The sequence below is a fragment of the Phoca vitulina genome, unplaced genomic scaffold (assembly GCF_004348235.1).
Source record: "Phoca vitulina isolate PV1807 unplaced genomic scaffold, GSC_HSeal_1.0 scaffold33, whole genome shotgun sequence".
NCBI lineage: Eukaryota > Metazoa > Chordata > Mammalia > Carnivora > Phocidae > Phoca > Phoca vitulina.
In genome coordinates this window covers 1,149,793-1,166,923 of record NW_022589736.1, presented here as the reverse complement: position 1 = coordinate 1,166,923, position 17,131 = coordinate 1,149,793, and the positions used below count along the sequence as shown (strand labels likewise).

The window sequence follows — 17,131 nt, the reverse complement described above, 5'->3', positions numbered from 1 at the left end:
CCCATCTCAGGACACCTCTGAGCACACACATGAGTGGACTCCACGAGTCCTCCAACTTACATCCCCTCGAGAAACTTCATGCAAATCTTCAAGTCCATGAATTTACCCTTTCCACTTGTGTCTTTGTTTCACCGAAGTATGCAAAGCTCTCACAGTTAGTAGATCATTTAGGAGTGTGCTGCATTTAACATTCAAATTCAATTTTATTTTGCTATTCATTCCCAGATAAACTGCTCCTTTGACATTGATGAGAAGTGCCACCATTTTCTTAATTCAAGTTACTATGGATCAAGAAAATTGACTCCAGCTGGTTATGACTTTCCAAACAGAAGGGAAGTGATAGGACTGCCCACCAAACAGAGGGTGGCTTTGTTGAGGCTTTAACTTACCGACCTCACTGCCGCAAGCACATTAATAATCCTCCCATCCAGACTGCATCCATTTGCAACAATGTCACCCAATGAATAAAAATCACGAGACTCTTTAACAGGTAAGTATATCAAAGCAAGGAGCTTGGTGTCCACTTGGTAACTGGAGCAAACTTTTACTGTGGAGTGATTCTCACTGAGCAATAGTTTATAGTTGCTAAATTGCAAAAACATACAAAAACAATTAATATCAAGTGACTTTCTAATAGAAAAATACTTCCAGATTCACATTAAATTACCTTTTTGGTTGTGATTTATACTATATTAAGAAAATTTATATTTTTTACTCTGAGAAACATTGAAAACTGTTGTGAAATATTTTTTTTGTCTAAAATGTATTTTCAGGGGTGCCTGGGTGGCTCAGTTGGTTAAGCGGCTGCCTTCAGCTCAGGTCATGATCAGGTCATGATCTCAGGTCATGATCCTATGGTCCATTGAGCCCCGCATCGCATCGGGCTCCCTGCTCAGTGGGGAGCCTGCTTCTCCCTCTGCCCCCCCCTTTTGCTCTCTCTCTCTCTGTCAAATAAATAAATAAAATCTAAAAATAAAAATAAAATAAAATAAAAATAATAAAATAATAAAATGTATTTTCAGGGGCACCTGGGTGGCTCAGTCAGTTAAGCGTCTGCCTTCGGCTCAGGTCATGATCCCAGGGTCCTGGGATCGAGCCCCACATCGGGCTCCTGCTCAGTGGGAAGCCTGCTTCTCCCTCTCCCACTCCCCCAGTTCTCCCTCTCCCACTCCCCCTGCTTGTGTTCCCTCTCTCGCTGTCTCTCTGTCAAATAAATAAATAAAATCTTTAAAAAATAAATAAGTAAAAAAAAATGTATTTTCATTAAGAAAATGTTTTGAGGACCAATTTGTGCCTGAGTTCTAAGCTTACTAGTTTCTGACCATGCCCCGAACTCTGAGCTTCAGTTTTCTTCTCTGTAAAACAGGGGTATAAAAGCCCTCTAATATGTCAGGGTGGGGGTATCCCGTCATTTCTGCCCCTGCGACACTGACTGCCCTGCCTGCATCAGGACAGTGCTTGACTTCCTCCTGTGATGCTCTCTGTGCAGTAGATGCCCAATATCTACACACTGAACTCCAATCAAGGTGCTCTTCCCCCTCCAGCCAATCAACTCCCAAGTCCCCTCATGGAGCCTCTTTCCAGCCCTCTAACCCAGGCCTTCCTCCCGCGCCTCCCCCTGCTACTTCGTTAGGTGTTTCCCTCATCACTTCTCACCTGAACTACTATCTTGTCTCCTAAGCTTCCCTCCCCACTCAGGTTGCTGAAATGATCGTCCTAAACCACAAATATGGACATATTATTTCCCAGCTCAAAGACCTTCTGGGCTAGCCACCGGCAAAGAATGAAGTTGGTATGCCAGGCAAAGCTGTCTGGGAAGCGTCTCTGCTTCTCTCTCAAGCTTTTCCTTCCACTGCTCCCCTGCCCTTGCCCTAAAGCCCAGCCATATCAGACTACTAGACTATGAAACTGACAGTTTTAGACCAAAAACAGTCAAATGTCAACAGTTTCACATGGTTCAACCTACTATTAACTGTTATGGAAAAGGCCAGGAGGTTTCATATTTGTTCCCTCTGCCAAGAACGCTCTTTGCCCCCACCCTTCCTCCCTCTCTCCATCCATTTATCCATTCATTCCATCAATATCTACCAAGAGCTAGTATGTGCCAGAACCTAGTCTAGGCACAGGGAATACAGTGGTGAAGAAGACGGACAAGACCTTTGATGTCATGGAGTTCACATGTGTGAGAGGGAAACAGACAACAATTAATCAAATAATCTCAGACAGTGGGTTATGACGATAACAGCACAGGGCAAAGTCCTAGTGACGGACTGGAAGGGCCACTACACACAGAGTAAATGGAGAAGGCCTGAGGAGGTTTCATTCAAAGTGACACATCAATGAGGAGAAGGAGCAAACAAAGCAGATGGGAGAAGACTGTTCTGTGCAGAGGGAAGTTGAGTGTGCAAAAGCCAACAGTGCAGAATGAGCCCAGGGTGTTCACAGGGTAGAGAGGAATCTGTGTGGCAGCACAGAAATGAAACTTGGGGTCTGCTATGAGGTCAGAACAGTAGGTGGGAAGGGGTCGAAATGGGAGACTGCTGTGCCCCACTCAGAGCCCTTTACCAGTGTCACCTTGCTCTGGAGAGCTGCCCTCAGGCAGAAATGCCAGTGGTGGGGAGTGGACGTAGCCAATGACTTGTGAATCCAGGCCACAAAAGCCCAGTCCCCTCCCTTCAGGCGGTGCCGCTCATGCTCCAGAGCTCGCCCTGGGGCCAGGCAGGCTGAGCTGGGCTCCCGCTGAACCTGCCTCTCTGCTGTCCCCTGATCTTATCCTTACAGGCTGTTCCAGAGAGCTCTCCCTCAACAAACCACCTACACAAAAATCCTCCTCTCAGCTCTGCCTCCAGTGAACCTGAACTAAGATAGGAAGGCATGTAGGCAGAGTTTTACTTTGACATGATACATCTATAGGACTTCCAAGATTTATCTTTCTCATTGCTCAGCTTTAATGTGACTAGAGGCAAATTTTTCTAGGGCGCCTGGGTGGCTCAGTTGGTTAAGCGACTGCCTTCGGCTCAGGTCATGATCCTGGAGTCCCGGGATTGAGTCCCGCATCGGGCTCCCTGCTCAGCAGGGAGTCTGCTTCTCCCTCTGACCCTCCCCCCTCTCATGTACTCTCTCTCTCCTCTCATCCTCTCTCTCAAATAAATAAATAAAATCTTTAAAAAAAAAAATTTTTTTTTCTAAATCTGAGAATAAAAGTACTAAAAACAGCCATGTTTTCACGTAATCCTATATCAACATAAATTATTTCATAATCAAAAGTAAATACTGTGAGGAAGAATTAAACTCCTAATTTTCAAATTGAAGCATATACCCTCAGTAAATTCTCTGCTAATCTGACACAACAAAGGCTGTTGGCTCTGTGCTGGATTATTTACCCAGGAGTTGCAGGGCTGAATTTTTCTTCTCTTTCTAATTCCTTTCTTTGAATCAGGGGATTTTCAATTATCACTGCAACAGAAGGAAAAGTATGATGCTATTACAAAAAGTAACTAGATACGTAAAAACAAGTATACATCACGACGAACATTACAATGTTATTTCTAATTTCTGAGTCAGCGTAGCATATCCTTCCCAGTCCTCTCCTTGTGTCACTGAGACACGGAATCCTCAGAATCCTTGGGTCTGACCATCAATTTGATCCCAGATGACATTTCTTATGTTTTGGTTTAAATCCCAACATATGACCTGCATTAATATTGTTTAATTGATTAGTTACACTGAACATGTGATCTGGTTACGACCTGCCCTTCCATAAAACATATACTTTAAATGAACTTCACCCAATTCACGGTTGCCTTTGGAAACAACAGCCATGGGGCAGAAAGAGCCATGCACAATCTGGCTCCAGATTCCAGCTCCACAACTTATCGGCTTATGGCTGAACATTTTAAGGGTTCTGTTTCCTTATGGTCTTGTTAGACCTTTTTGTGTCTGTTTTGCTGATTCCTCACATAACTATTCCATGATTACCCCTTTTTACAAATGAAGAAATTGAAGTTCACAGAGGTTAAATAACTTGCTGGAGGTTTTATATCTAGAAACTAGTAGGGCTAGACTTATAGTTGTTCTGAATCAAAAATCTGTAATCTTTACACACCTCCACACTAAGATCCTATTTAGATTTAAAATTATTGTCAATTTTGTGCTTTTAAGATCCCTTACCTCATTCATCCTCACAACCATCAACCTATAGTTTAATACCAAAATATATCTTTAGCTCCATATAACTATCACACTGGCATTCATCCAAAGAATGTTTCTAATAGTACTGGGCCCTGTGAAGTTTACAAAGTTTTCTGCCTTCACAGTCCATATGTTCAAGTACCTTATTATTCAGTTAGAGAGACACAACACACAACCCTGCAAGTTCATAATATGAGGCATTAAATGTATGAGTAGGTGCTAAGTGACAGGGACAGGTAATAACCTGCCTAATTGTGCAGTTTTGGAGAGTGGTTTAATTATATGCATTACTCTTGCCCTTCTTTTTTCTACCACGAAAGAGAGCTGGTATTGTGCTTTCTTGTTTCCTGTATGAGGCTAGTGCTGCCATCCACGGAATGACAACTTTCTACACTTCATACCAGGCGTACTACCTCCTTTGACACCCACAAAATCTATAGGGTACTCATTCATAGTTGAGGCTCAACAAGGTCAAGCACTTTTCTCAAAGCCATGATGTAAACAAATATTGGAAGTAGGATCTGAATCCGTTCTATCCATTTTCAAAGCCCTGGTTTTTTTATACGACACTGTACCATCAGAAGGATCCTGGGATGGGTAAAGGATGCCAAAGATTTGGTATTTTGAAAGTAAAGCTTCTTAAACTCCTACTAAAAATTCAAATATTTTTTTTTATCAAAAGCTATTTAGCAGCCTTATTATGTTTACTGAAAGATAAATGGTGATAGCAACAAGAATTGATGCAAACTGAAATACGAAAAAAACCAAAGATCATAAAGCTACCTAGTAAAAATATGTAACAATCACATTTATATGTTTCAAGCAATAAAATGCTGAATGTTTGTGTTATTCTCTTAATGCCTGACTTTTTTCTGATAACTTTCTTAAGAATTATAAATTGTGTCTTACTTTGACTCCCTCAGTGTAGTTCCCACAAATATATCACAGGAATAATACTATAATAGAAACAGTCCCAGAACCAATGCCAACTTACCGCACTCGCCAACCCTAAAGCTGTCAGAAAGCGACCTGATGTAACCTTCGCTGCCCCAGGACGTTGCATTTACAAAATGGGTTGGTGAGTCCCGAATGGTAAAACTGAAAGTGTACCTCTCTGATCCAATATCTAAGGGAAACCAAGGCTTTCATGTTTCAAATGAAAACTTTTATCTTACGTTTGAACAAATACAATTATTATGATAATAAGCATACTCAAACACATGGTAAAAATAATATTGCAGATATAAATTCTAAGATAAGTTAGGCTTTAATGAATCTCAAAGCTGTCAGAGTAGATAACTCACCTCACTATTGATCCCTCTGTTCCCTTTCCCCAGTTATCTGTGTACTTGGAGGGAAATGATACGTCGGCTGGAACCATACAGATTTTAGCTTAGATTCTCCATTTCTCTCTTACTGTTATAGTTCCAACCTAAGTCATGATTCAGATCTAAATTATTTCAAAACAAATAAATGTGTGCTAGTAAATGGTGCCACTAGGGGTCAGCAGGTACATTTTTTCCCAAAATAAAATGTCCCTGCTGTTTTTTGCTAATTAAAAAAGTAACACAACCTAACATATATACATAAATTATAGATATCTACTAAACTGTTATTAGCATTTACCTTTGGGGAGGAGACTAGGCTGGAAAGAGCTGGGGGTTGAATTAAGAATTTCATTTTTCTATTCCATGACCTTCTGTAGTGCTTGAATGTTTTGTGAAAATAGATATGTAACGTGTGTAATGTTTTTTTTTTAAGTCAGTAAACATGTCTTCTCCAAAAAAGGAGTTCTGTACATATAATCATAAAGTACTCCAACACTACGGGAATCACTACCTGCACAGTCTGTGAGGTGAAAATTGTATTTCATTGTTGTGATTTCAGCAAATACTTTAAATACTGACATTTTCCTAATTCATGTGTTTTATTTTATTTTTTATTTTTTTTATTTTTATTTATTTGACAGAGAGAGCACAAGCAGAGGGAGAGAGAGGGAGAAGCAGCCTCCCTGCTGAGCAAGGAGCCCGATGTGGGACTCGATCCCAGGACCCTGGGATCATGACCTGGGCCGAAGGCAGCCGTTTAACCAACTGAGCCACCCAGGCGTCCCAATTCATGTGTTTTAAGTTATTCCTTTTAGAGCTTAGAAAACAGATACATAGACTTTCTCAAACTATTGAAATGGTAATTCTGATCTAATTAATCATGATGAAGTGAAGACATAAGCAAATATTTACATCAAACATGATAATAGAATATTACATGAAATTAAAATAAAGGAACCGTCACTACACCATGAGCCAAAAAACAGAGCCACAGTTATTTAGGTGATTCAAACAAAATTAATGTCTTCTTCTGCCAAAATCACTGCCTGGCTGACTAGAGCTGACACCCTTAAACCACACAGAAGTGTTTATACTGTAACCTTTCATAAGCAGTGCTGACATAAACCGTGCTAGTTTTGGCATTTTATATCGTATCATTGAGTGTCAACTACAGAAGTTTGAAAACTTGATTTTAAACTTGATTAAAAAAATCTAATTTTAGGGGTGCCTGGGTGGCTCAGTTGTTAAGTGTCTGCCTTCAGCTCAGGTCATGATCCCAGGGTCCTAGGATCGAGCCCCACATCAGGCTCCCTGCTCGGCGGGAACCCTGCTTCTCCCTCTCCCACTCCCCCTGCTTGTGTTCCCTCTCTCACTATGTCTCTGTCAAATAAATAAATAAAATCTTCTTAAAAAATAAAAATAAAAAATCTAATTTTAGTCTTGGATTGTTTCCATAGTCCTAAAACTTTTATACAGTTCAAGCAACTCAGTAAGAGCCACTACAGCCAGAGTTAACTGTATTTTCCACATGTGAAAGATTAATTTTATTCACTGGATTGTCTGGTTGATACTGCTGCCATACTTCTCTCCCTCCACGCTCCTCTATCCAGACACATCTCTGCTCGAAAATCCTGTTCCTTAACATTTTCTGTCTTAGATTTTCCTGTGTATTTGTATCTCTTAGGCTGAAAGTGATCGCTAACATGGAGTCACACAGCCTTATATGTCATTGAAAATGGTTTTAATGTCCTCACACATGTGGCCTTAAATTGAGTACTTTACCATACAATAGAGCAATGGCCACTGCTCTTAAGGAGTTAAACAGGCATGAGAAATTTAATCACTTAAATACACTTTGTTGTAGTCAAAAGCCACACTTGATGAAAAATGAAGTAAAAAGTTAAATAGAACTCAGCTTTTTCTGTCTGGAAAGCCTTTGACATCTGTTTTCCCAATAACTATACCAATTACTTTCTGAAAAACAAAAGGGTTATAGAAGACAAATATTAAACACAGACGTAGATGGTAAATTTAATTTCATGGACTTGTTATATTTTACTGGCTCTAACAAACATTTTTGACTAGGAGCCATTTAAATATATTTACTCCAGAAAAACATCTAAAGAACTTCATAAATGTTCAATTCCACAAGGAATAGTACAAAGTAACAGGACAGTTAACTGCTATTACAAATATAATCACTTAATACTTAGCATGTTTCTACTTTATTTTCAGTCACTAGTTGGAGCACAGTAGCTGCCCTGTGCTATCAGTTCTCACTAAATTCATTCAAAGCACATGTATACACAATTTAATTTGCCACGGTCTTCAAAGTTTTCTCTAATATAGGATTTTTTAAAAGATTTTATTTATTTATTTGAGAGAGAGAGACAGATAGTGACAGAGATAGCGAGAGAGAGCACAAGCAGGGAGGAAAGGGAGAAGCAGCCTCCCGCCAAGCAGGGAGCCTGACATGGGGCTTGATCCCAGAACCCTGGGATCATGACCTGAGCCGAAGGCAGCCGCTTAACCGACTGAACCACCCAGGTGCCCTAATATAGGATTTTCTAACAATCCACATACAATTGCCTAGCTTCTTAATCCAAACATCCTAAACAGTAATATAAGTTAGACTGTAACAAAACTTATACATTGCTGCTAATAAATCTAAGCTCTAAAGTCCTAGATCTTAAACCTTAAAGATATTAACATCTCCTTAAGCATTTTAATGTCTCTTTGGCAACTACCAGATAAAAACTGAATATTTAAAAAGTACTTTAAGAAACAAAAATAAAGGGCGCCTGGGTGGTTCAGTTGTTAAGTGTCTGCCTTCGGCTCAGGTCATGATCCCAAGATCCTGGGATTGAGCCCCACACTGGGCTCTCTGCTCAGCGGGAAGCCTGCTTCTCCCTCTCCCACTCCCCCTGCCTGTGTTCCCTCTCTTGCTGTATCGCTCTCAAGTAAATAAATAAAATCTTAAAAAAAAAAGGAAACAAAAATAACTACCTTTTCCTGAAAGGATAAACCTAAACTTACACTAATTCTAGCAACTGATTTTAACCTTGCAATAATCTGTTACATTTAAAATATGTTCAAGCTGTTAAGACTACCACATTCTAGCTGAGCTATTAACTAATCTCACTACATTTAGACACACTGCTGTTATTTCTTAAATTCCATATGCATGTTGATCTCACCAAATTGTGTTGGAAAAATATAACTAATGGAAATATTGGCAAAGCTTTCTAACTGAAGAGGAAATTAACAAATCACTTACCTTTATTCCTTTCTTTCTTTTTCTGGTCCTCCATTCAGAAGGACTTGGGCCCCCTATTTTTAACATTAATAAATTTTAACTGCACATTACGGTTACATATAAATGTATCCCATTTTAAGAAATCTGATTTGTAAATGCCAAATGTAAACAACGGACTGCTCAGGGCAGTTCTTCACCTCATAAGATGATTCCACCTAGATTTTGTTTTGACTAAAAACAGTCTTGGCATATTTGAAATGATTGAATTCCCCAACAACCCTTCAGTAAAAAATGGATTTTCACATAATATTTCACAAATACAGCTTTTGTATTCTTTTATGTCATAAAAGGAGCATAGTGCCAAGTATTTAAGTCTATAACTTAAGTACGATTTGATTAGAGAATAGATATTGCCAAACAAAAATGTTCTAATTTTACAAGGCTAAATTTGAGCTATTATTAAATATTTAATGAAAGTAATACAATTAAACTTTTGATCATTTTGAACAATTGCTAGCCATATCTACAATGTCCTACTCTAGACAAAAGAGAAACTAATTTTCATTTAGCTGGCATAAAATCAAAGAAGCTTAGGGGTATCTATAATATCAACAATTGTACTGATGGAATGAGTAGCTATATACTTGTCAATTATATAAGCATGTGTCAAATGAACCAATAATGTTGCTATAATATAATATTACCACCTAAAGTTTCATTAGAGAACAACCAAACCACTATATCATTAAAACCTACCAGATTAGCCATATTTGGATGCAGATCTGAAAGTGCGGTGAAGGTCTTTGATGCAAAGGAATTTGCCATTCTTTTACCTATATTTTAGAAAATATAAGTTGATGAAAATTAAATAACTGAAATAACCCATGAAAAATTCCAAGATTAAAAAAAGTCATCTGGGGGTTGCCTGAGTGGCACAGTCGGTTGAGAGTTGGACTCTTGGTTTTGGCTCAGGTCATGATCTCAGGGCTGTGGGGTCAAGCTCTGTAGGGGTTCCTCACAGAGTGCAGAGTCTGCTTGTGACTCTTTCTCCCTCTCCCTCTGCCCCTCCCCCCTGTGCACGCACGCACGCACTCTCTCTCAAATAAGTAAAAAATAAAATCTTTAAAAAATTATCTAGGAAAGCATTGAATATATACCTCGCTCTTTGGGAAAAGTTTTTTATTATAACAGTGAAATGTAAGTACAGATCAAATCTGCAAAAAACATGTTTCAAAATGTCCTTTTACAGTTTTGAATGATATAGTTAGGTTTCAATTTTTAACTTTCACTTTCCAAAGAATGTATAATTTAAACTGATAAGAATGTATAATTTAGCAATTCTTTTTACATTTTAGTATTTCTGAATGTAAGAGGCATCTTATGTGTGATGGCATGTTAGTTTCAGTAAACCAGAGAATGTGAGTTTTTTTAAAAGATTTATTTATTGGGAGGGAGGGGCAGAGGAAGAGGTAGAATCTTAAGCAGGCTCCACCACCAGCATGGAGCCATCTCATGACCCTGAGATCATGACCAGAGCCAGAAACCAAGAGTTGGACATTTAATGGACTGCGCCACCCAGGCGCCTCACTAATTTAGCAATTTTTGTGCACCCTGTAAATTTAGTTTCGGATGAAAGATGATTCAATGGGACATTTGCAGATTTAAATATTTATTAGCATAGAGCCTACTTTTAGAAATACAGCAAAACTCAGGGCCCCTGGGTGGCTCGGTTGAGTGTTGTGGCATAGAGCCTGGGGCGGGGCTGCTGTGCTCAGGGGGCGTCCGCTTGGGGTTCTCTCTTTCCCTCCCCCTGCTGGAGCACATGTGTACTCTGTCTCTCTCTCAAATGGGTGAATAAATCGAAAAGAAAAAAGAGGGGTGCCTGGGTGGCTCAGTTGTTAAGCGTCTGCCTTCGGCTCAGGTCATGATCCCAGGGTCCTGGGATCAAGTCCCACATCAGGCTCCCTCCTCCTGGGGAAGCCTGCTTCTCCCTCTCCCACTCCCACTCCTGCTGCTTGTGTTCCTGCTCTTGCTATCTCTATCTCTGTCAAATAAATAAAAAATCTTTAAAAAAAAAAAAAAAAGAGAGAAGAGAAAAGAAAAGAAATACAGGGGTGCCTGGGCAGCTCAGATGGTTAAGCGTCTGCCTTTGGCTCAGGTCATGATCCCGGCGTCCTGGGATGGGGCCCGCATCCCGCTCCCTACTCAGTGGGGAGCCCGCTTCTCCTTTCCCTCTGCCTGCTGTTCCCCCTGCTTGTGCTCCCTGTCAATAATAAATAATTAATAAATAAAATCTAAAAAAAATACAGCAAAACTCTATTGCAAATACCTCTAACCTGGTTACACTGTGTGTGGGGATGGTAGTGATTTTAACCTCATATCTAGATGAGAGCAGAGGCGGGACCTTAGAGATTTCATGAGTGTATTTCAATGCTATCTCGTGCATAAAAAGCACTCAATATCAAATGAGTGATATTAAAATATCAAATGGTGGCTGGTCCTCAATATCATCACTGTAAAGGGTTTCAATGTAGTAACATTGGTCAGCTACACCAAACCAGTAGATTTACTCAATTTCGGTTATTCATGCAGCACATGTCGGTTGAGTGTCTGATTTGTGCCAGGCCCTGAATCAGGACAGGGGTAGGGCTGGGAGTTGGTGCCTCACCCAGGAACCGGAGAGAGGAGCAAGGCAAACAGAGCGTGGGAGGTAGGAGCAGCTGTGTAGTGCCTCAAGGCCTCACTGCTCCAGACCCTTGGCAATGGTGCAGGTACCCAGTCCAGTTTAAGGTCAAGTGGTGGCCCCGTCGCAGGCAACAGCTCTGGGCTGGCGCCACACTACAGACACTGGGTACATCATGACCATCTCGGACAGCCCCGCACCTCGGGTCCGGATCTCGGAATCCCCCTTCCTGGGCTCGGAGCCCTCCTCCCACTTTTGAAGGGCAACCCCCTGGGGCGTCTGGCTGGCTCCGTGGGTAGAACATACGACTCTTGGTCTCCGGGTTGTGAGTTCCAACTCCACACTGGGTGTAGAGATTACTTAAAAAAAAAATTTTTTTTAAAGCAAACTCTGTCGATGAAAGAATGATGATTTCTAAAAATAAAATCATTAAAAATCATCATAATTTTAAAGAGCAGCTTCGAGTGTGGCCCAGGGCCTGCCTTCCGGGGCCCGGCTGGAGGGCCCCGAGGGGGCGGAGACCTGGCGCTGGGACCCTGGAGCCGGGGGAGGCAGGCACGCTCGTCGGGGCTGGCTCTGACACTGCCGAGGAGCGCAATCAGCCGGACCCGCAGTGCAAACCAGGGCTCCAGTTCTCAGCCGGCCGAGTGAGCGAGCGGACGGAGGCCGGGCGCGGGTCCGCAGTGGCGTCCGCCGCCACGTCCACCGACTGCGTTCCCGGGCGCCGCGCCGCCTGCGCGTCTCCGCCACACGGCCGAGCGCGCTCTCGGCACGGACACCGCCCCCGCCGCCCCCTCCCGCGGGTCTCCCCCCGCGCGGGCTGCTCTGCACCGGCAGCGCGCCCAGCCTCCCTCCGCTGCTTCCCGAGGAGAGGACCCGCCGGGCGTCCCCGCTCTGACGGGAGCCGGCAGCCACGCCGCCTCGGTCCGCTCGCACCAGGGCGGTCCCAGCTGGCGGCCGCACACCGGGCCCCGCCAGCCACGCCCTTCGTGGTCCGCCCTCACGGAACCGGGCGTCCCCGCGTCCCGGGGACGAACCCCACTTCGGGACGCCGCGCCCCGAAACGGCAGCAAAGGAAAGGATAGCCGCGTGACTGGCGCCCCAACTCGGTCCGCACCGCGCAGCGCCGCAGGCACCCTCGCGCGCCGGCGCCTCACAGAACGCGCCGCCCGGCCCAGGCCTTCACCTCAGCCGCCGCTCCTCGCGCCCGCCAGGCCCGGCGCTCCACAGCTTCTCCACAGGGCGTTCCGCCCGCAGCGCGCCGCGCGACCGTTAACGCAGGCCCCGCCCACAGCCCCGCCTTACACTCCGACCCCGCCCCGAGTCCGCCCTAGTAGCCCCACCCTCGGCCCCCACCCTCGCCCCGCCCTTCACCCCGGCTCGGTCCTCGCCCCACTTTTCGCCCCGCCCCACACTCCGGCCTTGCTCTCGCCCTGCCCAGCGCCTCTCTGACTCCGCCCTCTCCCGCCCTTCACCCCTCCCCTCCCTCTGGCTCCGCCCCCGAGGTCTCTCTGTGGTCCCGCTCCTGAGCTGCGAGACTCGGGGAGCCCGAGCGCGAGTGGTCCCCGGCTCTTCCCTTTCTCGCGGGCCCGAGCCTGCGGCCCAGACCCTCGGCGGTCCGGGGCAGCGAGCTGGGCCGGGGTCTGCGAGGTGCGCGGCGGGGCGCGTGGGCCGGGTCTACAGGGTTTGGCGCGGGGCGCGGCCCTGTGACTGCCTGCGGCTCCGGGAGCGAGGGAGTGCCGCAGACCCCGCTGGCCCGTGGCGCGGCCGGCCGCCGAAGCGTCCGGGCGCTGTCCCCGTGGTTCCCGGTGCGGACGGAGACAGTGACCTGTGCCGACTCTTCGTGTGTCTCATTACCACCACTGGGAAATCCTTTTAGTCTAAGGACTTAGAAACTAATTTGTGTTACTAGAGTCTAATCAGGGGCAGATGAATCAAGATCCAGCAACTAAATCCATTACATTTGTCCCCAACTGCTGTCCACATGTAGCATTAAGTTAGTGAGCTTCTCCCTTTAGAAGGAGAAACAACTTTGGTATTTAGTATACAGCCATATATTAAAAAAGAAAAGTACATCAGAGGCAAGTTTTATGTTCTCGTCCCAACAAAGCTCTTACTTTTCCTCTTCTGTTAGTTTTTTTATTCCCAAATAATAATCGAAAGCCAAATAAACCACCTGCATTCCCACCACTTCAAATTTAATAGAGAAAGCTTTTTAAAATTTTCCGTATTCCTGGGGCACCTGGGTGACTCAGTCGTTAAGCGTCTGCCTTCTGCTCAGGTCATGATCACAGGGTCCTGGGATCTACCCGCTCTGCTCTGCAGGAAGCCTGCTTCTCCCTCTCCCACTCCCCCTGCTTGTGTTCCCTCTCTCGCTGTGTCTCCCTCTGTCAAATAAATAAATAAAAATCTTTAAAAATAAAATAAAATAAAATAAAATTTTCTGTATTCCTTTCCAGTCTTTGTCTTTAAAAGAACATATCTTGATATTTCCAAAGGAATGAGCTGACATTTTAAGTCAATTTTAAAGGGGGGGAAAGGTATAAAACTAGTTTGCATGCATTTTTCATTTGCGCCTCTGTAGGGGAGTAATATTTTAAATTTTTGTTTGTATTTTTTCATACTTTAGTAAATTAATTTTCGCTGAAAGCTATGGAAGATTAAGCAAGCACAGTCAGCCTAAGACACAAAAGGCTTTTCCTAAGACGCAGCTTGGAAACGCAAGCCGGAAAGAGTGGGATTGCTTGATGTCAACGAGATTGGGACCCTCTTGTTGCGAAAATAATTCATTTCTTCCATTTTTTATAGCAATTCTGTGAACTTGGTTTGTTCTTAACAATAGAATTGACTTGTCAGTACATTTTGGATGGATGTGAACAGAAGCAAGGGCAGGAAAGCCTAGGCTTGCCACTAGATGAAGAAGGCAAGGGTGAGTGAACAAAGGTCAGAGGTAAAATAGCTTGCATGTCTGGCTAAAGAAATGGTATGAGGCTGTGCCTGTCACCTCCTCAGAGCATGCCAGCTGTCAAGCCATCTAAGAGCATGTCACAAAGGAGTGACAGGAAAAATATATAGTAATCAACTTTACACTTACTAATCGGGAGGAAAAGATTGACAATTATTTTAAAGAAATACAAGACCACCTCTTATTTATTTAACAACAAAACAACTTTTCTGAAGTCAATCATGTGATTACAGTCTCCCTCCCAGGAGTGGAAATACTGATTGATCAATTACTAGTCTCACTCCCCACTCCCTCCGCCCAGGGGACCAGCCAACATTTAAATAGATTGTAGATGTGCTACCATTTACAGATTATTTGTGTACATTTTTGCACCAGTTTTTCTGGAGAAGAGGAATGAGGTAACCCATGAGTGGGGCAGGAAGAACTAGATGGGGTTCAGGGGTGATACAAAGTGATTAGGGACTATCAGGGCAAACAAGAGGGGGAGACAGAAGAGAGTGAAAGTGCATTTGGGGGGAGCTGGATTCGGGAAAGTTTGAAGAAGCATCAGAAAGGAGAGAGTTCATGAAAAAAACAAAGCAGTTGCAACTGTGGAGTGTCCTGAGCACCAGGAGCCCAGGAATGTTCTGGAAAGTTCTGGGGAGAATCCATGCAAACTGCTGAGTCAGAATCCAGGGGGCTGTGGGAAAAACAGGTCCCTTCTCAAGTCTGGGTGGCCCAAGCTAGAAAGAACTTGACTTGTTGCACCAGCAAAGAGAGGAGGAACAGAAATATTGGCACCAGCCGGAAGCCGTGGGAATTGAGGCTGGAATTCCAAGTGAAACTGGAGAGTCTACAAGAGCCCGAGGTAGGCGATGATCTGTGGTAAGCCAAAGTGAGCAATGAGCGGGCTTGGAACCCCGTAGCGTCTGTAGTCCATGAACAGGGACACGTCTGCTCCACATGCCTGGAGTCCACTGCGCTGAAGAGATCGTGCTGAGGGAGGGGACAGCAGGGGAGATGGTCACCAGCACATAAGACACCTGTGGTCCTTGGAGCTGACTGGCTTCCCCCAGCCGACCCCACCAGAAAGTTACTCATGTGACATTAGGAAGGGCCTGCCTCTTTGGAGGGCTGTCATGGGCCACTTTTCATCACAATTTATATCAGACGTATATAACGTGTTCAAACCTTCCCAGATTACTCAACATACCTTTACCAGTGGCATTGCAATTAATGCATCACAGATCTCTTGAGTTCCAGCTGCACATCGCCAACCATCTGCAGGCAATTCACGCACTTGAGGGAGCAGGTATATGTAAAACTAAAGTCAGCCGCTCACCCAAGGCTGGCTGCTCATCTCCCAGTTGTCATAACCACGCAGCTTGTAACCTGAGCACAGAACCTCAAAGGGAGGCTTGAATCTGCATTTCTGTTCTACTTTTATCTAACCAGGTTTCAGCTTCTGTTTCTCTTTGGCATATCTCTTGAACTTGTCTCTGTCTCCCCATATTTATTGAGACCACCTTCATTTGAGCTCTGGTGGCATTATATCTGATGATGTTTACCTCTCCGCACTCCAGCCCATCCTGCACCCTCCTGCCAGACTGAGATTCTCATGGCTTCCATCACAGCGTTCCCCTGGTCTGGAACCTTCAATACTGCCTATCATAGAGTGCACCCACATTTTTCTGTAAGGGAGTATACGTTTAAAGGGCTCTGTGAGGGGCGCCTGGGTGGCTCAGTCGTTAAGCAGCTGCCTTCGGCTCAGGTCATGATCCCAGGGCCCTGGGATCGAGCCCCGCATCGGGCTCCCCGCTCTGCGGGAAGCCTGCTTCTCCCTCTCCCACTCCCACTGCTTGTGTTCCCTCTCTCGTGTCTCTCTGTCAAATAAATAAATAAAATCTTTAAAAAAAAAAAAAGGGCTCTGTGGGCCATAGAGTCTCTGTTGAAATGACTCAACTCTACCCTTCGAGTGAAAAAAAACACACACAGACAATACCTGAACAAATGGGCATGTCCGTGTCCCAATAAAACTTTATTTACAAAACAGGCAGTGGGCCATCGTTCACAGACCCCTGGATTAAAGTCACAATTCCTTACTTTGGCATTCATCACTTTATGGAATTTGGACTCAATTTAAAACTCTCGCCCTCCTTCCCACCATGTCTCTTAAAAAATGCCCACTTCCCCAAGACTTTTATGTAAGTCATTCATTTATGTTTAGATTTCTAAAGTGTACAAATGTTTTTAAAGATCTGTAACAGCTGGTGACCCTGTGACAGCAATGTGTTTATTTCCATCTCCTCCATTTCATTATCCATGACACTCATCACTTCCATTATTACTCCTAGAAAACGTTTGCAAGGGCTTCCTCGACGGAAACCACCATACCACTTTGAATGACAGCGGCTACTCAATTTGCTTAGCTTAACATCCACAATGACTCCAAGGTAGAACACAGGCGCTGAGAAAGGCAGAGATGCCCGTGTGTGGTGCTATGCCGCCTTCCCTCCAGGTCCGGACCCCAGGCTGTGTTCTTTGTTGGGTTTGTTTACACGTCCAGTAATTTGCTCAGAGCACAAAAGTTTATCTGTAGTGTTCACCATTTTGGCACACACTAAAGGAAGCAACAGAAAACCCCGATGACGGAAGACATCTTACATTTTAAAATTATCACTCTGAGAAAAGGACCATTTCTCAACGTGCTGAGTTTCAATACGCATTCA

At 44.1% G+C, this 17,131-nt stretch overlaps 1 protein-coding gene across 5 annotated transcripts in view; it reads right to left on the bottom strand.

Moving 5' to 3' along the window:
• The window catches only part of MEIOB (meiosis specific with OB-fold), a 29,316-nt gene extending 16,594 nt beyond the window's left edge, over window positions 1–12,722 (bottom strand). For all 5 annotated transcript variants that reach the window (XR_004301966.1, XM_032425871.1, XM_032425872.1 and 2 more), the window contains exons 1-6: window positions 12,645–12,722; window positions 9,532–9,608; window positions 7,436–7,493; window positions 5,186–5,317; window positions 3,384–3,456; window positions 390–585 (exon numbers count right to left, since the gene is read on the bottom strand). Coding sequence is in view for 4 of the 5 variants with exons in the window: in XM_032425871.1 (XP_032281762.1) it covers window positions 390–585; window positions 3,384–3,456; window positions 5,186–5,317; window positions 7,436–7,493; window positions 9,532–9,600 (528 nt within the window). In the remaining variant the exon portion in view is untranslated. The remainder of the gene's footprint in view (window positions 1–389; window positions 586–3,383; window positions 3,457–5,185; window positions 5,318–7,435; window positions 7,494–9,531; window positions 9,609–12,644) is intronic.
• Between the last annotated feature and the right edge of the window lie 4,409 nt (window positions 12,723–17,131).